Below are 21,363 nucleotides of genomic sequence, written 5' to 3'. Positions count from 1 at the left end.
TGTATTTCACAAGCTCTAAGCTAATGTTTCATTGTACTCTAAGGATTGCTGTATTTTGCTAGATGGCATCTTTCAAATCAGGCGGACAGTGGAGGCCACGTCTGCCTGTGAGGGTAGATGTAAAATGCCATGACAGGTTTTGAAGAATAGCATGTTTTCCTGTTCAATATTCTTCACTCAAAACCTTTATAAAAGCACAGATTAACTGGTCATTTTTCTCGCAGTTTACAGGACCGTGCTTGTATAAATTAGCTTCTCTACTTGCTTACACTCCAACATAAGGTGTAAAAGGTGCAGTTTAAACATCAGGCCATTCTCTTCCTCAGTTTCAAAATGCTGAGGCCCTGCTGCATGACTGAGATCTTCTATCTTAGCACAGGTCAAAGATTGAACCTAGAAACTTCCTGGGATGTATGGTGCACATCTCGTGGTAGATTTATGGCTGAGCCACCAGGCGAGTTGCATACTGGTTTTCAAAACTTAAATTGCTGCTTTGTAGTTGCCAAGTTTATTGCTTGTAATTTCTGATACCTGCTGTAGGATGCATTTATGGTGTAATGTTTTCAGAGTGGAGGTTAATGTTTCTTAAATCTGATCTTGCAGGCGCTCCACTGTAATAGAGAAATTTGAAGCTCTGGAGCTGGATGCTGATCAAATGGAGTCTGATGAGACTCGCAGCGATTCACGACCTGGGAGAAGTGAAACTAGACAAGTTCAATGTAGAGAGGTGAGTTGTACAGCAAAATCACCTGCAATTGTATAAGTAAATGAATATCAGCAGCGATGTTGGTTAAAAAGAGCAAGAGGGGTAATGTTAACTTTTCCCATTGGTGTAAAACGGGTGATATCGGACTAGATGCCCCATGCCTCATTTTCTTTCTCATTAACCTAGATTGGTCACCAGATTTTCCTTTATATTTATGTCAAATGTCACACTTGGAAATTGTTAAAATTACTTCCTAAGAGTGCAGACTAGTACAAATCTGAGTCTTTTCTGTGGAGCAATGAGTTCAGAACTAATTAAAGGATCTAAAACAACATTGAAGAATATCTAAAGCACCGTCAAAACAGTGAAATATTTAAATCTGAATTGCAATTGACATAATATGTAATTGACATTATATACAACTACAAGAGCTGTGTACCAACACCTAGGCACTAGCAATAAATTAGCCTTGCACTTGTATTCTTTTACATAATTAATTTATCCTAGATTTTTATAATATGAAGTAGGGTGTGGTGTCACTTCATTGTTGGGTTAAATTAGGCTAAACAAAGTAGAATAGGAAAAAGAACACAACAATTACATTTTCAAGTGTGGGTGAGACATGGGTCCATTAGTTGCTCTAATCTATATAATATTGCATTAATGCCTCAAAAGTGTTTGCTTTTCATATTGTACTTCTCATTATTTTGACAATTTTTGCTTGATGGATTTTCAAAAGCCATCAGTCCCGATCAGAGAGTGCATTTTCTGCTAGTTTTCTGGAAAAGAAACATGTCTAGGTGATACAGTATTGTAAGTAATGGCCTGGAGGCCATTCCCTGTTACAGGGAAAATGTTTAACATGTTTTAGTTGTAAATGGATTAAGGGTTCAGTTATAATAATGGAGGAAGTAATTTGCTACATGTGTTAAGTGTTTGTGTGACAACATTGCTAACGATATAACATGATGATGTTGTCATAAGCATTATGCAATCTCAGTCTCATTTAAAACAATTGCAAACATCTTTCAGAAAAAAGTTTGTGGGAACTTGCAGTTCAACTCCACTAGAACTATTGTCTATTTTTGAGGGCAGCATTTACACATGTTGCAGCTGTAAACTTTTGCTCAGTTACAGATTGACCTAATTTCCACAGCAATGCTTTGTTTACAAGTAGTAACTGACAGTAGTGATCACCGGAGAGTAGTGGTGAATGTTTCTTTTTGGACTGGAGTATGATATGTAATGGAGTTCCTCAGGGGTCAGTACTAGAGCCATTGCTTTTCTTGATCCATATTAATCACCTAAATTTGGATGTGCAGGGCACAATTTCAAAATTTGCGTATGGCACAAACCTTGGCAGCATTGTGAACCACAAGGAAGATAATGATAAACTTCAAGAGGACATGGACAAGCTGATGAAATGAGTGAAACTAAATGCAGAAAAGTGAAGTGATACATTTTGGTAGGAAGAACAAGGAAAGATGATGGGTGGGATTCTCCGCCCCACCGCGCCACATTTCTGCTTCACCCTGCCGGCGGGGTGCTCCGTTAAGCTGGCCGGTCAATGGGGTTTCCCCATTATGGGGCTGTCCCACGCCGTCAGGAAACCTGCAGACTGCTGGCAAAACGGAGCATCCCTCCGGCGGAGAATCCAGCCAGATATAAAATAAAGACTAACATTCTAAAGTGGGTGAGGGAGCAGATGAACCCGAGGTAAATGTGCTCAAGTTGTTGAAGGTAGTCTGAGAAGTGATTAAAAAAGCATATGGCATTCTTGGCTTTACAAAATAGAAGCTTTAAGTGTACAAAAGTAAAGAAGTTATCTTGAACTTTTATGAAACACTGGTTCAGCCTCAAATACTGTGCCCACTTCTGGGCATCACACTTTAGGAAGGATGTGAAGACATTAAAGAAGGTGCAGAAAAGATTTATATGAATCGTTTCAGGGATGAGGTTCTTCAATTCCATGGATAAATTAAAGAAGAGAAGATTGAGATGAGATTTGATAGAGTTGTTAAAAACCATGCAAGGTCTGAACAGAGTAGATGGAGAGAAACTTTTTCTTCTTGGCAGAGTGGTCGAAACCAGAAGGCACCCATTTAGGTGAATGCCAGAAGAACCAAAGGCAATGTGAAGACATTTTTTAATGTAATGTGTGGTTACTTACTTGAGAATATGGTGGATCAATCAATTCAATCACCACTTTGAAAAGGAAATTGGATAATTATCCAGAGAACATTTTCAGGGCGATGAGGAAAGGCCAGGACTGGGGATTGCTGTGTTTCTCCTGTGGAGCAGCATGGACTCGATGTGCCAAATGGTCTCCCATGTTGTAACCATTCTATGATACTGACTCTTTCATTACTGAACCTGACTGGACAGGGGTTTACAAAGAGGGAGTGATGAACTGAATACACAGGGAGTGCGCATTAGAATCCATAGAATCATTGCAGTGTAGAAGGAGGCCATTCGGCCCATCGGGTCTGCATAATCCTCTGAAAGAGCATCGTACCTAGGCTTCCACTCTAACCCGGTAACCCCATCTAACCTTTTGGTTACCATGGGGCAATTATATCATGGTCAATCCACCTAACCTCCACATCTTTTGGACTGTGGGAAGAAACCGGAGCACCTGGGAGAAACCTAAGCAGACACGGGGAAAATGTACAAACTCTACATAGTCACCCAAGGTTGGGGTTGAACCCGGGTCCCTGGCGCTGTGAGGCAGCTGTGCAACCACTGTGCCGCCCTTCTTATTGTATTCTTATTGCACTATTATTGTAAAGTTTGAATTTAAAGTAGTTTAAAAGCTAACCTTTAGGATGATTAATGGGAAGCGCTAGTTTTTTAATGACTGTTCAGATCAAGTTTAATATCCCGTGCTTTTAATTAAAGTGCAGATTTTGGGGTTTTCCTTCACTATTTATAATGTATTTTTTTTTAAAAAGCCTTTTGACTTTTTGCAGTTTTGTTGGAGGGTAATTGCAGGAGAATACATGCATACGAGTATGCAAATTAGGAGCAGGAATGGGTCATTCAATAAGTTCATGGTGATCAGATTGTGGCCTCAATTCCACATTCCGCTTGCCCTCGATAACCTTTGACTCTCTTGTTAGTCAAGAACCTATCTACCTATTACTATTTTTAAAAATTTAGAATACCCAATTCACTTTTTTTCACAATTAAGGAGCAATTTAGCATGGCCAATCTACCGACCTTGCTCATCTTTGGGTTTGTGGGGGTAAGACCCACGCAGACACGGAGATTGTGCAAACTCCACCCAGACAGTGACCGGGGCCGGAATCGATCCCGGGTCCTCTGCGCCTTGAGGCAGCAGTGCTAACCACTGCGCCACCGTGCCGGCCAACCTTAAAAAATATATTAATTGATCCCGTTTGGGGAAAGAAAGTTCTAAAGATTCACAACCTTCAAGAGAGAATTTCTATTCATCTCCATCTTTATAGAAAAGTCTTCACTTTTAAACTGTGTCCCCTAGTTCGAGTCTCTCCCACAAGAGGAAATGTCTTTTCACCATCCACCATAAGACCCTCAGGATCTTATGGTCCAATAAGATCACCCCATAATATTTCAAACTCCAAAGGATACATGCCCACCCATTCCAGTTATCAGTCAAGTGAACCCTCTCTGAACTTCTAATGCATGAAAGAAAAATAATTAAAGAACCAAATTATATGTCAGGAGGTTTTCATTACACCAAAGTTTATCAACACTTGGATAAAAATTGCAGCTTGTTTAGAGAGTCCAGATTCGGTGTACCGGTTCAGAAAATAGCTGGATGAGTTTCATGCCGTGGCAAATATCACTTTGTACAAAAGGTCAGCAGGGTGTTGGGTAGTATACTTCACAGTCACTATTTTCCTTAATCTGTTTTGATTGCTATTGATTGCTTTTGTAGTGGAGAGGAATTCAAGATTCCCTCGCCCTTGAATTTTTTGTGTCTTAGAAAATTACAGGATTGCTACTGAGAGTGAACACTGGAGGTCTTGATGTTTAGTCGTACGTGATTCATGATTGCTGATGACTGTCTGGTCTTGGCCTGTCACCCTTTCTCATGCTCTTAATTTGTTGCTTGGTTCCTAGTTGGCCCATTCTTAAACAGGTTTCCAAGTGACAAAAAAGGTATTTTGGTGTGATAGGCATAAGATGATGGTTGGTGATTCATTTTCATAACTCCTATTAAGCCAACAACAAAATCAGGCAAAAGAGCAAATGTGAAATTAGGAATTACAAGCCTTCCTCTGGATCAGGAGGTACAAACAGCAAAAAGTTTCAACCAAAGTAGAGTTAGCCGACCTCAACCTCACTTACAAAAAACAATGCTACAATTGGTCTCAAATCTTAGGTCTGGATTTTGGATGAGAACAGCTCGGCTGACGTCCAGTCAATTGTTAATGCCTCAACTTGCATATGAGGGAATAACTTAGCTTAAAATGTGAAGGATATCTGGAACCTAGAATGCAACTCCAGTAGGAATCGATGCCTGCAGGAGAAAAGGATGTTAGTAAAATGCTAATAACAGCCTATCTATTACCATCATTCCTTCAATATAACCATGTAGCTATTTAAAGAGAAATGTCTGACTTCATAATAAATCTAGTAGTGCTTTAGCACAGGGCTAAATCGCTGGCTTTGAAAGCAGACCAAGGCAGGCCAGCAGCGCGGTTCAATTCCCGTACCAGCCTCCCCAAACAGCCGCCGGAATGTGGCGACGAGGGGCTTTTCACAGTAACTCCATTTAAAGCCTACTTGTGACAAAAGCGATTTTCATTTAATTTAAAATTTCAGTGAGCATTCTTGCACCAATTGAGCGCTTTATGCTGTTGGGGAAGATGCATACTCCATGGAAATTCTTCTCATTTGAAGAATTATTTTTATTAACAATCGGTGGTGATTGAATTCATACGAAGGCACGAATTATGAGCAGGAGTAAGCCAGGAACAGCATTATCTCATGAAGAAATAAATAGAAATAAAGCTGATTGTGCGTTGTCACGCGTCCTGAAGGCAGCCTTGGAGAACGCGGATCTGCTCAGACGAGGAGGAGTGTAACGGACATCTACAGACTCTGAAAGATGCCCTCATATGAACGGGATATGGCACTCGGCTCATCGATCGACAGTTCCGACGAGCCACATCAAAAAACCGCATCGACCTCCTCAGAAGACAAACCCGGGACAGCCGACAGAGTACCCTTCGTCGTCCAGTACTTCCCCGGAGCGGAGAAATTATGACGACATCTTCGCAGCCTTCAACACGTCATCGATGAAGACGAACATCTTGCCAAGGTCATCTCCGCACTCCCACTACTTGCCTTCAAACAACCACGCAACCTCAAACCATTGTTTGCAGCAAGCTACCCAGCCTTCAGAACAGTGACCCCTCAACACCACAGAACCCTGCCATGGCAATCTCTGCAAGACATGCCAGATCATCGACATGGGTACCACCATTACACGCGAGAACACCACCCACCAGGTACTTGGTACATACTCGTGCGACTCGGCCAACGTTGTCTACCTCATATGCTGCAGGAAAGGATATCCAGGAGGGTGGTCATTGGCGTGACCATGCAGACGCTGCGGCAACGGATGAACGGACATCGTGCGACAATGGCCAGACAGGAATGTTCCCTTCCAGTCGGGAAACACTTCAGCAGTCAAGGGCATTCAGCCTCTGATCTTCGGGTAAGCGTTCTCCAAGGCGGCCTTCAGGACGCGCAACAACACAGAATCGCCGAGCAGAAACTTAGAGCCAAATTCTGTACATATGAGTACGGCCTCAACTGGGACCTTGGATTCATGTCGCATTACATTAACCCCCCTCCATCTGGCCTGGGCTTGCAAAATCCTACCAACTGTCCTGGCTTGAGACAATTCACACCTCTTTAACCTGTGATTATCTCCCTCTCCAGTTTTTCCATCTGGACCTGTAGACCTGCAAAGACTCGCATTCAAAGTATCGTATTGCATTTTTGACTTTGTCTATATATATATATATAATGTTTCTGGAACCTATCTCTTCATTCACCTGAGGAAGGAGCAGTGCTCCGAAAGCTAGTGATTCGAATCAAACCTGTTGGACTTTAATCTGGTGCTGTAAGACTTCTTACTGTATAACACAAGGTGCAGCTGCTGTATGTTGGTGAAGGGAGTTAATGTTTAACTTGGTGGATGATCAAATGGGCTGCTTTGAGCTGGGTGGTGTTGAAGCTTCTTGAGCAAAAACAGACAATGCTGGACAATCTCAGCAGGTGTGACAGCATCTGTGGAGAGAGAACAGAGCTAGCGTTTCAAGTCAGGATGACTTTGTCAAAGCTTCCGCAGTAATTTGCTATTAGCTTGAACTTGAATATTGGAGTTGGCTGCACTCATTTAGGCGAGTGGAAAATATTCCATTGCAACCCTGACTTGTGTCTTGTACAGTACGAAGTCTTACAACAGGTTAAAGTCCAACAGGTTTGTTTCGATGTCACTAGCTTTCGGAGCGCAGCTCCTTCCTCAGGTGAACGAAGAGGTATGTTCCGGAACATACCTCTTCATTCACCTGAGGAAGGAGCTGCGCTCCGAAAGCTAGTGACATCGAAACAAACCTGTTGGACTTTAACCTGGTGTTGTAAGACTTCGTACTGTGCTCACCCCAGTCCAACGCCGGCATCTCCACATTATGTCTTGTAGATAGTGGGCACGTTTTGAGAGTTAGAAGATGAGTTGCTCACTGCAGAAATCTCAGTCTCGGACCTGCTCTTGTAGCTACTATATTTATATAGCTGGTCCAGATCAGTTTCTGGTCAATAGTGACTCACGCATGTTGACAGTGGGTGATTGAGCAATGGTAGTGGCATTGAATGTGATGGAAAGATGGTTAGATTCTGTCTTGTTTGGAGATGGTCATTGCCTGGTACTTGTGTGGCATGTGAATGTTACTTATCACATACCAGCCCAAGACTGTTCGTTGAAATTACACCGAAGTTTGAAGTGATGCATTTTGATATGAAAAATGGGGAAAGACAGTGTGAACTCCATGATATTTTAAAGCAGTGCAGGAACAAAGACAACTTGGGTACATGTGCAGAAAGTTTTGAAGGTTGCAGGAAGAGTTGAGAGGGCTGCTTTTTTTTTAAGAAGTGTATGCGGTCCTTGTATTTATTCAGAGAACAGTAGAGTAAAAAAGCAAGGTATGCTAAACCTTGGAATTTGGCAGACTATATAAAAGGCTGCAGAAACACAATCTGGAATTTCCACAGTCTGTGTTGGCCTTTAAATTACTTGACTGTGCTAGAGTGAGCAACATGGATAGGCTCCTGGTTTTGACAGTAGTTCAGTTTACTGATAAGGATACCTTATTCGAACAGATGACAAAAGCTTTACAAAAGTTTCTGGGGAAATATTCGATTCCGATGGCTCTGATGACCCAAATAGGTCAGCCTGCAATAAGGCAGAATATGCCTTAGAAGGGGCAAGCACGGTAGCATTGTGGATAGCACAATTGCTTCACAGCTCCAGGGTCCCAGGTTCGATTCCGGCTTTGGTCACTGTCTGTGCGGAGTCTGCACATCCTCCCCATGTGTGCGTGGGTTTCCTCCGGGTGCTCCGGTTTCCTCCCACAGTCCAAAGATGTGCAGGTTAGGTGGATTGGCCATGATAAATTGCCCTTAGTGTCCAAAATTGCCCTTAGTGTTGGGTGGGGTTGCTGGGTTATGGGGATAGGGTGGAGGTGTTGACCTTGGGTAGGGTGCTCTTTCCAAGAGCCGGTGCGGACTCGATTGGCCGAATGGCCTCCTTCTGTACTATAAATTCTATGATAATCTATGATGGAAGATACACTAGTAACAGGATGGCGAAATCGTATGGCTACGAACAGGGCTCAAGACTATAGACCGAGGCAAGGAAATTATGAAGACAGAAATCCAGTTAGAACCTACAATAGGAAGATGAACCCCAGAAATGCACGGGGCATGATAAATCGATGTTTTCGATGTGACTCTCAATACCATAATGCTTTCAACTGTCCAACTCGTTATTATAGAGAGTTTGACGTGACACATGTCACGGAAGAGTCAGAAGAGGAAAAAGATAGTGACCAGAAAGAAGGCATTGTTCTATTGACAAGCTGTTTTACGCCGGTAATGAGGGTGTTGGTTGCAGAATCCTTCAACTGTGCTGTATTGGACAGTGGCTGCACATCTACTGTGTGTGGAATTGACTGGTTAAAATGTTACCTGGACTCTTTGAATGCTGAAAATTGTAACAAGGTTAAGGAATTTAAAAGTTCCTCAAGTTTCAGGTTTGGGGATGATAATACTCTGAAGTCGCTGAAAAGAGTGGTGATTCCTTGCAATATTGCCGGAGTGAATCATTTCATTAGCACGGATGTTGTATCAAGTGAGACACCTTTGCTTCTGAGCAGACCATCGATGAAGAAAGCACACATGAAACTGGATATGGAACAGGATAAGGCAACAGTTTTTGGAAAGACTGTGGACTTACAATTTACACAGTCGGGACACTATTGTATTCCATTACTGACACATAATTTTTCAAGTAGAGTGGTTAAGGATGTGTTAATGGCAGTTGAAAATGGGACTTTAGCTGATAAAAAGCTTGTGGTATTAAAACTGCATAGGCAATTTGCACATCCGTCTCCTCGGAGGCTGAAAATTTCATTAAAGGATGCAGGGATAAGGGATGACGACTGTACTAAACTGATAGAACAGGTTAGTGACCGCTGTGAAGTTTGTAGGAAGTACAGAAGGACACCAGCACGACGCTAGTAACCCTACCTTTGGCCAGGGATTTTAACAACATTGTGGCCATGGACCTTAAGATCTGGGATAAAGCAAGTAATATATTTATTTTGCATTTTGTAGATTTAGCAACCAGATTTAGTCAATCAACGATTGTACGAAGTAAGGAAAGGAGAGTAATTCTGGATCAGATCGTGGAAAAATGGATAGGGACAGGAATGGGTCCACCGGCAAAATTCCTTACAGACAATGGGGGAGAATTTGCTAATGATGAGTTTAGGGATATGTATGAAAACATGAATATCAGAGTTATGAATACGGCTGCAGAAAGCCCATTTAGTAATGGTGTCTGTGAAAGAAATCATGCTGGCATCGATGACATGCTTCGGAAAATTTTGGCAGATCGACCAAATTGCAGGCTAAATTCAGCTTTAGCATGGGCAGTATATGCAAATAATTCATTGCAGATGGTTGGGGGCAATAGTCCTTATCAATTAGTGTTTGGTAGAAATCCTAAAATTCCGTCCATTCTGGATGACCAGCCTCCAGCTTGGGAGGGGACTACAATTAGCTCTGGTTTTGCTGAACATTTAAATGCATTACATAGCAGTAGAAAAGTTTTTTTTGAAGCAGAAGTCTCTGAAAGAATTCGCAGAGCTTTAAGACATAACGTACGGCCATCAGATGCTGTTTTTCAGCAAGGAGACATGGTATACTATAAGAGAGACAATTCTAATGAATGGAAAGGCCCAGGGAAGATCATAGGCATAGATGGCAAAACAATTATTTTGCAACATGGTAATCAAACTGTTAAGGTCCATTCATCAAGGATAATGGGTACAGATTACAAATTTTCAAATTTAGACAGAGCAGACAGACATGACGAGGAACCAGAGTCATCTGGTACGCATGTGTTACGGAACTATGAAGACCAATTAACTGATATAGACAGGGTTTCTGTGGAGGAACACAACCCTTCTGGTGAATTAAAACAGGCCATTTTTCCGAAAGGGGAACTGCCAAAAGTTGGTACAAAAGTGACATACTGAAGGGTCTAGTCAATGGAAGGATGCAACTGTTATTAGTAGAGCAGGGAAGGCCACTGGAAAGTATAAACATTGGTTGAATGTACAGCATTCAGGGGAAGGAGTCAAGACAATGGATTGGGAAAACGAAGTTCAAAAATGGAGGGCACAGAAACGCAGTGCCAGTTCAGATAGTGCATCGGATAGTGAACAGGTCCGCAGGAAAAGGTCGAGAACTATTGAAAGGACATCCCACAGCAGAAGGGAAAGATCAAGCAGTAGCAGTACAGAACGAGATACCAGGCGGGAGAGGGGACGTAGTCTGTCAAGATCTCGGAACATGAGTAAGACTACGAATACTAATAGGAGTAGAAGCCCACATGCACGTGAGATTTTGGTGGCTCCAAATAAACTAGATGAAAAAGTTATAAAGAAGCTAAACAGCAAGAATTGCATAGTTGGAGTGAATTTGGGGTATACATGGAAGTACCGGATAGGGGACAAAGAGCTCTATCCCACAGATGGGTTTGCACGGAAAAGGTTCTTCCGGATGGAACTTATAAGGCAAAGGCCAGGCTCGTGGCAAGGGGATTTGAAGAAAACTTAGAAGATCAGGATTTAAGGGTAGATTCACCTACAGCAGGAAAGGTTATTTTAAAGCTCCTCTTGGCTCTATTAGCCACAAAGGCATGGGAATGCAAATCTATAGATATAAAAGCTGCCTTTTTGCAGGGGCATCAGCTCCAGAGAGACATTTTTCTCCGTCCTCCTAAACAGAAGGGGTACTCTGGAAGTTGAACAAATGTGTATATGGATTAAATGATGCATCTAGAGTCATGTATTTTTCGGTAAGGACAGTTTTGTTAAAGTTAGGCTGTTGCCAGTTGAAAGCAGATCCTGCAATGTTTTATTGCCACTATAAAGGAAATCTTTCTGACATTTTTATGATGCATGTTGATGATTTTTTGTGGGGAGGGACTAGTGATTTTGAAGCTATTGTAATCTCTGGTTTGAGGAAAGAATTCAGGGTTGGAAGTCAGGCTTCCGGTGCATTTAAATATATTGGACTGGAAATTGGACAGACTAAGTTAGGGACAACTTTACGTCAGCAATCTTATTTGGAAAGCATCACCCCAATAGCAATTAGTCATGGCCGAGTTTCACAAAAAAGACGCAATGGTTTCAAAGATAGAAAAAGAGTTTAATTGGGCAACTGAACTGCTTAGGTAGACAGACTAGACCGGACGTGAGTTTTGATGTCTTAGAGTTGAGTACAAAAATGGATGATCCCAAAGTGGAAGACATAATAAGAGCAAATAAAGCGTTGGCCAAACTAAAAATGCAGGAGTGTGTTTTGAAGTTCCCGGTTTTAGGTGACCTTAAGCACTTGAAACTCATAGTTTATAGTGATGCGTCCTATGCAAATTTATGTGATGGGGTTTCAAGCGCAGGAGGTTTTATAATTTTCCTTTTGGGGAACAATGGTAAATGTTGGCCACTTGTGGGAAACAAAGAAAATAAGGAGAGTGGTAAAAAGCACTTTGGCTGCTGAGAGGTTAAGCCTTGTAGAGGCGGTGAATCTGGCTTTTTATACAAGTATGATATTGACAGAAATTTTGGGATTAGGGGATTTGGGTAATAAACCTATTGACTGTCACATTGACAATAAATCCCTGTGGGAAAATGTGCACTCTACAAAAAGTGTCAATGAAAAGAGGTTACGGATAGACATCGCAAGTTTGAAGCAGATGTTGGACAGAGAGGAAATAGCAAAAATTAAATGGGTCGACAGGAGCTATCAACTGTCAGACTGTTTTCCGAAAAGAGGGGCAAGTTCACAGAAACGTTTGGATATTGTTAATGAAATGCCCTTGTTTCTGTGACTTTTTTTCCTTTCACGTCCAAACAAACAAAAAAAAGGGGGAGACATCATGTGTGTGTTTTTGAGTTTCTTGAAATTTTGTTTTCACCTCATTATTTTTTTTCTCCAAGGAAGGGGACACTGTTAAGTAATGGGTTAAGAGACATTGCAATTAGTTGTCTCATTTATGTTAAGTATCCATTAATTGACACATATGTAAAGGGGCTTCAGGTGGCCTCTGTCAGGTGGTGTGTTGAGAGCTTTGTGCAGAGGCTGTGGAAATGAAATAAATGGTGTTTGGTGAAAAGGAACAAGAACTTTAGACTCTTCATTTCACAGCAACTAAAACGTCTAACAAAGAGGACCCAAATTTTGGTGATTGGCTAAAAGAACCAGAGGTGACATGATTAAACATTTCTTTACAATTACTGTGATCTGGAGGGCACTGCTCAAAACTATGGTGGAAGCAGATTCAATAGTATTGCTCGGGTGGGGGAATTGAATTAAAACTTGGATAAAATATAACAGGGCTATGGTTAGAGAATAAAGTAATTGAAGTAATTGGATAACTCTACCAAAGAGTTGGTGCAGGCACAATGGGTCACTTGGCCTCATTTAATGCAGCATCATTCCAAGCTTCTGCTTTATGGCAGTCGGAACTTTGGTGTAGCTTTGTTTCTGTTAGGTATAAATTTAGCTAACGAAGAGTTGGAAGTATTTAGCAGGACAGGTAGAATCTGTGGAGTAATATTTTAAGTTGAAATCGACTCTTCAGAACCTTCCAGCACTTTGGATGCTGGAATTCCTCTTGGACAAAAATGCAAGAATACAAGGGGCAGCACGGTAGCACAGTGGTTAGCACTATGGCTTCACAGCGCCAGGGTCCCAGGTTCGATTCCCAGCTTGGGTCACTGTCTGTGCGGAGTCTGCACATTCTCCCCGTGTCTGCGTGGGTTTCCTCCAGGTGCTCCGGTTTCCTCCCACAAGTCCCAAGAGACGTGCTGTTTGGAATTTGGACATTCTGAATTCTCCCGCTGTGTACCTGAACAGGCGCCGGAATGTGGCGACTAGGGGCTTTTCACAGTAACTTCATTGCAGTGTTAATGTAAGCCTCACTTGTGACAAAGATTATTATTAGAAACTCATTAGATCTGTGCTATGGAAGATGTTTCCTACTAGAAAGTTTTGCTACCAATAGTTTTGGCCAAAGTTAGACCACTTAACTGTTAATGTGGTCTGTAGCTGTGTTTGATCACAAAACATCAAATAACAATGTTGTTTCTAGCCCTGGGGTTTGACGCATCTGCATTTAATTAAGATGACTTTTTGTTCTCCCATGACTTAAATACTAACTTGTAACCCATTTTTGTTCCATCAATTGGACCATAGTAAATGTATAGTTAGGCAGTTTCTTGACCCTATTTGGATCCAAAGAAAGGCACTGAAATTGAGGATCTCCATACTGCAACATTTTACCTCTGTTAAAAATACCTGTTGTACTTCTGACCCAATATTTAGCTACCAACATGCATGTAGGACTACTAGCAAGCATGCCATCAAATTTTATTTCCAAGTGTTCTCTCCTTTTTTAAGATCATAGTACAAAATAGTTCAGGCACTGAAGAATCTCCAGGGCTGACAACTAAAAGAACACATGTCCTGTGTGAGCCTGGAGATTAGTGTCTTCAGCATAGTTAACCACAGAGTGCATTATAACTGAACCCAATACTGTTGACCACAAAACCTTTGAAAATCCACACTTAAAATCTTTCTAGCAGCGATCATTGGATGGTAAGCATGTATGATATTCCTCAGTATAATTACTTTTCTCTCTTTAACTCTAACAAGCCCAGGTAAAACGACTAAATATCAGCCGCTTACCATCACTCTTTTTAAAATAAAACTTATTACCAGTCAAGTGTATTAAGTATTATTAGGGTTTATCAGTATTGGTGTGGTTTATTAATCAGGTTTATTTGTACTGATAAAGATTTATTTGCAGTATTAAGGTTTATTTAAGTAGCAAATTATTAACTAACAAATAAATGACAGGGCTGCTCCAACCTCTAAAGTGCATGCACTGCGTTATGTGGGAACACCAGAACGCCTCAACAGACCTAGATAACCATTAGGACAAGAAGTGTTAGTTGTTGCAGCAGCTTGAGCTCTGTGTTTTGGACCTTGAGCAGCAGCTGACGTCACCATGATGTGCCTGCGAGATTGAGAGTTTCATAGCAATTGTGTTTATCAATGTGGTCACCCTATGATTTAAAAGTATGCAGGGACTGAGGAAATGGGTGACCACCAGACAGCTGAGTCGAAGCAGGCTAGTAGTGCAAGAGTCCCCTAAGTAATTCCACACTGCAACCAGTATACCGTTCTGAATTCTGATTGAGTGCTGGTTCATCTGGGGGTGGCAGCCAGGTCCATGGCACAATGGGTGACTCAGCTGCATGGGGGGGCAGCATGGTAGCATTGTGGATAGCACAATTGTTTCACAGCTCCAGGGTCCCAGGTTTGATTCCGGCTTGGGTCACTGTCTGTGCGGAGTCTGCACATCCTCCCCGTGTGTGCGTGGGTTTCCTCCGGGTGCTCCTGTTTCCTCCCACAGTCCAAAGATGTGCAGATTAGGTGGATTGGCCATGATAAATTGCCCTTAGTGTCCAAAATTGCCCTTAGTTTTGGATGGGGTTACTGGGTTATGGGGATAGGGTGGAGGTGTTGACCTTGGGTAGGGTGCTCTTTCCAAGAGCTGGTGCAGACTCGATGGGCTGAATGGCCTCCTGCACTGTAAATTCTATGACAAGGAAGACTGGAAGAGCAAGTGTGATGGATGATTTGATAGTTATGGGTAGAGATGAGCGTTTCTGGAGCCTCCACCATGAACCCAGGATGGGATGTTGCCTTCCTGGTGCCGGGGTGATGGATGTCATTGAGTGGCACCATGTGGGGGAGGTGAACAGCCAGCAGTCGTAGTCCACAAGGTACAAATGACATAGGCAGAAAGAAGGATGTGGTCCTGCAATCATAATTTAGGGAACTAGATAGAAAATTAGCAAGCAGAACCTCAAAAGTAGAGATCTCCGAATTAGTGCCATACACAATTGAGTACAGAAAATAGGAGGATAAAGCAGATGAATACATGCCTGAATGATCATGTAAGAGGGAGGGCTTTAGTTTCTTGCAACATTGGGACCAACTCTGGGGGAGATGGGACCTGTACATGCTGAACGGGTTGCACCCAAATAGAGCTGGGACTGAGTTCCTCGCAGGGTGTTTTTCTCATGCTATTGGGAAGGGTTTAAACTAACTTAGCAGGGTGTGGAAATCAGGAGATAACGTCAGAGGAATGCCAAGGTGCACTGAATACTGGGAGAAATAGATAGCACTATAATAAGGAATAACAAGTTAATTGGTGGGGTTAGAATAAGGGAGAAAGTAACAAAGACTAATTTTCTTTCAATTCATTTACGGGATGTGGACATCAATGGTTAGGTCAGCATTTATTGCCCATCCCTAGTTGCCCTTCAGAAGGTGGTGGTGAGTTGCCTTCTTGAACCGTTGCAGTACTGCACATGTAGATATACCCACTGTGCTGTTAGGGAGGGAGTTCCAGGATTTTGTCTCAGCGACAGCGAAGGAACGGCGATATATTTCCAAGTCAGGGTGGTGGGTGACTTGGAGGGGAACCTCCAGGTGGTGGGGTTCCCAGGTATCTGCTGCTCTTGTCTTTCTGAGTCATGAACACCACCCAGTCTTACACGAACCTGCCTCCCATCCATTGACCCCCATCTACACCTCCCGTTGCCTGGGGAAAGCGGGCAGCATAATCAAAGACCCCTCCCACCCGGATTACTCACTCTTCCAACTTCTTCCATCGGGCAGGAGATACAGAAGTCTGAGAACACGCACGAACAGACTCAAAAACAGCTTCTTCCCCCCTGTTACCAGAGTCCTAAATGACCCTCTTATAGACTGACCTCACTCATTAACACTACACCCTGTATGCTTCATCTGATGCCTGTGCTTATGTAGTTACATTGTATACCTTGTGTTGCCCTATTATGTATTTTCTTTTATTCCCTTTTCTTTTCATGTACTTAATAATCTATTGAGCTGCTCGCAGAAAAATACTTTTCACTGTACCTCGGTACACGTGACAATAAACAGATCCAATCCAATCCAATCTAGATGGTAGTGGTCTTTGGTTTGGAAGGTCTAAGGAACCTTGGTGAGTTACTGCAGTGCATCTTGTAGATGGTACAAAAGGCTGCCACTGTTCGTTGGTGGAAGGGTTTGAATGTTCGTGGAAGGAGGAGCAATCAAGTGGGCTGCTTTGTCCTGGATGGTGTTGAGCTTCTTGAGTGTTGTTGGAGCTGCACTCATCCAGGCAATAAGAGAGTATTCCATTACACTCCTGACTTGTGCCTTGTAGATAGTTGACAGGTTTTGGTGGGTCAGGAGGTGACTCGCCGTAGGATTCCTAGCCTTTTACCTGCCCTGGTAGCTGCAGTATTAATGTGGCTAGTCCAGTTCAGTTTCTGATCAATGGTAACCCTCCAGGATGTTGATTGTGGGGGACACAGCGATGGTAATGCCATTGAATGTCAAGGAGCGATGGTTAGGTCCTCTCTTGTAGGAGATGGTCATTGCATGACACTTGTGTGGCGTGAATGTAACTTGCCACTTGTCAGCCCAAGCCTGGATATTGTCCAGGTCTTGCTGCATTTGGACTGCTTCATTATCTGAGGAGTCGCGAATGGTGCTGAACATTAACATCGCCACTTCTGACCTTATGATAGAATAAGGGCAGCACGGTAGCCTTGTGGATAGCACAATTGCTTCACAGCTCCAGGGTCCCAGGTTAGATTCCGGTTTGGGTCACTGTCTGTGCGGAGTCTGTACATCCTCCCCGTGTGTGCGTGGGTTTCCTCCGGGTGCTCCGGTTTCCTCCCACAGTCCAAAGATGTGCAGGTTAGGTGGATTGGCCATGATAAATTGCCCTTAGTGTCCAAAAATTGCCCTTAGTGTTGGGTGGGGTTACTGGGTTATGGGGATAGGGTGGTGGTGTTGACCTTGGGTAGGGTGCTCTTTCCAAGAGCCGGTGCAGACTCGATGGGCCGAATGGCCTCCTTCTGCACTGTAAATTCTATGATCTATGATCTATAACATTTATACTGCAGAAGGAGGCCATTCGGCCCATCGAGTCTGCACCAGCCCTTGGAAAGAGCACCCCACTCAAGCACACACCTCCACCCCATCCCCTAAACCCAGTAACCCCAATTAACCTTTTTGGACACTAAGGGCAATTTAGCATGGCCAATCCACCTAACCCACACATCTTTGGACTGTGGGAAGAAACCGGAGCACACGGAGGAAACCCACGCACACTGGGAGAACGTGCCGACTCCACACAGAAAGTGACCCAAGCCGGGAATCAAACCTGGGACCTTGGAGCCAACTATGAAGCAACTGTGCTATTATGATGGAAGGCAGGTCATTGATGAAGCAGCTGAAGATGGTTCGCCGTGGACACTACCCTGAGGAACTCCTGCAGTAATGTTCTGGGGGTAAGATGATTGCCCTCCTACCACCACAACCATCTTTCTTTGTGCCAGGTATGACTCCAACCAGCGGAGAGTTTTCCTCCTGGTTCTCATTGCCTCCAGTTTAGCAAGGGGTCAATGATGCCATACTCGGTCAAATGCTGCCTTGATGTCAAGGGCAGTCGCTCTCACCTCCCCTCTGGCATTCAGCGCTTTTGTTCATGTTTGAACCAAGGCTGTACTGAGGTCAGGAGCTGAGTGACCCTGGCGGAACCCAAACTGACCGTCCGTGAACAGGTTATTACCGAGTAAGTGCCACTTGATAGCACCGTTGATGGCTCCTTCCATCATTTTGCTGATGATAGAGAGTAGCCTGATAGGGCGGTGATTGGCGAGTTTGGATTTGTCCTGCTTCTTGTGTACAGAACACACCTGGACAATTTTCCACATTGCTGGGTAGATGCCAGTGTTGTAGCTGTACTGTAACAGCTTGGCAGAAATGCGGCAAGTTCTGGAGCACAAGTCTTCAGTACTATTGTCAGAATATTATTAGGACCCGTAGCCTTTGCAGTATCCATTATCTTCAGCCGTTTCTTGATATCATGTGGGTGGAGTGAATCGTATTGGCTGAAGATTGACATCTGGGACGTCTGGAAGAGACCAAGATGGATCATCCACTCCACACTTCTGGCTGAAGATTGTTGTGAATGCCTCAGCCTTGTCTTTTGCACATATGTGCTGGACTCCGCCATCATTGAGGATGGGGATATTTGTGCAGCCTCCTCCTCCAGTGAGTTGTTTAATGTGCCACCACCATTCACAGCTACATGTGGCAGGACTGCAGAGCTTAGATCTGATGCGTTGGTTGTGAAATCTCTTAGCTCTGTCTATTACTTGCTGCTTATACTGGCACACAAGTAGTCCTGTGTTGTAGCTTCACCAGGTTGACATCTCATTTTTCAGTATGCCTGGCCTTGCTCCTGGCATGCTCTCCTGCACTCTTCATTGAACCAGGGTTGATCCCCTTGCTTGGTGGTAATGGTAGAGTGGGGGATATGCCGGGCCATGATTGTGGTTGAATACAAATCTGTTAAATCCAGGTTATTATGCATCTATGTGAATACATGGAGTATGGGAAATAACATTGTAGAGTTTAAGGTGCAGATTTCCATGTGGAAATACAATGCTGTGGCTATGACAGAGACTTGACTCAAAGTAGGGCAGTGTTGGGTGTTAAATATTCCTGGATACAAGGTGTTCAGGCAAGAAGTGAAATGAAATGAAAATCGTTTATTGTCACGAGTAGGCTTCAATGAAGTTACTGTGAAAAGCCCCTAGTCGCCACATTCTGGCGCCTGTTTGGGGAGGCTGGTACGGGAATCAAATCGTGCTGCTGTCCTGCCTTGGTCTGCTTTAAAAGCCAGCGATTTAGCCCAGTGAGCTATCCAGACCCATCTAAGTTAGCGGGTGAAATACATTTGACACCACATTGGGAAAGCACAGATCCGATACTTCTGAGAACACCTGATCATGTTGACTTTCCAAACGGTCTAAGATATAATTGTGCATTAGTTCCTAACGCACCACAAATCTTGATTAAATCAGACCCGGGTTGGAGTCCAGACCTAATAATTCAAAAATCAGTAGAAGGATGGATAAGAGTAGAATTGTTAATTAAATATCAGATGAAGTATCCAAAATCACAATGGAATATCACAGAAGGAAGCACAAAACCAAACTTCGAAGATTTGACCAAAGTAAAGACCTTATTCCCTCATACAGAGGGAATGTCTAGAACGGCGGTCATAGGGAAGAGTAAATTGGTGGATAAATGTGAAATAACTCACATGGACACATCAATGGAGGTTCTGACTGCTGGATCAAGCGGACAAACTCCAACACCTATTTGCGAAGCGTGTACTTCAGGAGAACCTAAACTGTATCCTCAGATGAAAAAAGAATCCAGCTAGTTCAATTGTACTTGTAATGTCATTAAAAATGTCTTACTGTCAAAATGAAACAATAAGAGGCTTTAAAAACTAAAACTTTCATTTTTGGACTTAGGGAAGACCAGGACCCCCCCCCCCCCCCCCCCCCCCCCCCCCCCCCGGGCCAGGTCCGAGGAATTCCTGCCAGCTGGCATTCTTCTTCCTGCTCCTTCCGTCCGGGTCTGTCACCTCTGTGTCGTCCGCCGGGTCGTTCTTCGACGTGGGTGGGGTGTACCTTATGGGTGCCCGTCTTTTCCTTGACGACCTCCTTGGAAGGTGTACTTCCTCCTCCTCGGGGAGAGGTGTCGCGGCGGCCTCGTCGAAAGTGTCCATCTCCGATTCTGACGACTGGATGACGGGGTCTGGAGAAATTGCTCGGGGCTGGGGTGTGGGTATCTTTCCCGTATGGGCTATCCCAGCTTGAGGCAGCCCTGCTTCGCCTGCCTCCAGGTGTGGTTCCGCTGCCCTTATTTGGTCTAGCTGTTTCTTCAGCACCTTACCTCTTATCGAAACTTCATATGATATGGGCCCTGTTTGGGACTCTGCCATGCCTTTGACCCACTGGTCCATTCCCATAATTCTTGACCCAAACCGGTGCCCCCACCTGGAAATGTCTCTGCTGCCGACTATTATCATGCCCCCTGCGTTGGACCTCCTGTTGTTTCTCCACTTTCCCCGTTAAATTTGGGAAAAGGAGACTCAGCCTCGTTCGCAGCCGTCTTCCCATTAAGAGTTCAGCTGGCGGCATGCCCGTTGTGAAATGCGGTGTGGTCCTGTGATCAAACAGCCAGCGGGAGAGCTTTGTGTCCATTGACGCTGCCGGCTGCTTCTTGAGTCCCGCTTTTAGTGTCTGGACCGCTCTCTGCCAGGCCGTTGGACGCTGGATGGTAAGGGGCCGTTTTGATGTGGCGGGCTCCGTTTCCCTTTAGGAATTTTCCAAATTCCCCACTTGTGAATGCCGTTCCGTTGTCCGACACCAATACCTCCGGATGTCCATGTGTTGCAAATGAGGCCCTGAGCTTTTCAATTGTCGATGCTGTGCTTGCCGCGTTTACCCGGTGGACGTCCAACCATTTGGAGTGGGCGTCCACTATCACCAAAAACATTGAACCCATGAAAGGTCCGGCGTGGTCAATATGCAGGCGGGTCCACTGTCTGCCTGGCCATTCCCACGGATGCAATGGCGCAGCTGGTGGCACTCTTTGCCCCTGTTGGCACTCCTGGCACCGACGTACCAAGGCTGCTATGTCTGTGTCCAATCCTGGCCACCAAACGTAGCTTTGAGCTAGCATCTTCATTTTGGACACCCCTGGGTGTCCGTGATGTAATTCGGTTAAGATTGCCCGACGGCCCTGAGCTGGGACTATTACCCGGGCTCCCCATAATAGGATACCGTCTTCTACGGTTATTTGGTCCCTTCTCCTCCACTATTGGTGCATCTGGGGCTCCACTGGTCTCTCCAGTTCCCCTG

The 21,363-nt window shown here is 43.9% G+C and overlaps 1 protein-coding gene across 2 annotated transcripts in view; it reads left to right on the top strand.

The window, feature by feature from the left end:
• The window catches only part of LOC140395378 (uncharacterized), a 663,783-nt gene that overhangs the window by 426,281 nt on the left and 216,139 nt on the right, over positions 1 to 21,363 (top strand). For both annotated transcript variants that reach the window (XM_072483065.1, XM_072483066.1), the window contains exon 8: positions 604 to 727. In XM_072483065.1, the coding sequence (XP_072339166.1) occupies positions 604 to 727 (124 nt within the window). The remainder of the gene's footprint in view (positions 1 to 603; positions 728 to 21,363) is intronic.

Source organism: Scyliorhinus torazame, chromosome 18 (assembly GCF_047496885.1).
Source record: "Scyliorhinus torazame isolate Kashiwa2021f chromosome 18, sScyTor2.1, whole genome shotgun sequence".
Lineage (NCBI taxonomy): Eukaryota > Metazoa > Chordata > Chondrichthyes > Carcharhiniformes > Scyliorhinidae > Scyliorhinus > Scyliorhinus torazame.
The sequence above is the reverse complement of the archived record's forward strand: the minus strand, read 5'-3'. Positions and strand labels throughout refer to the sequence as shown.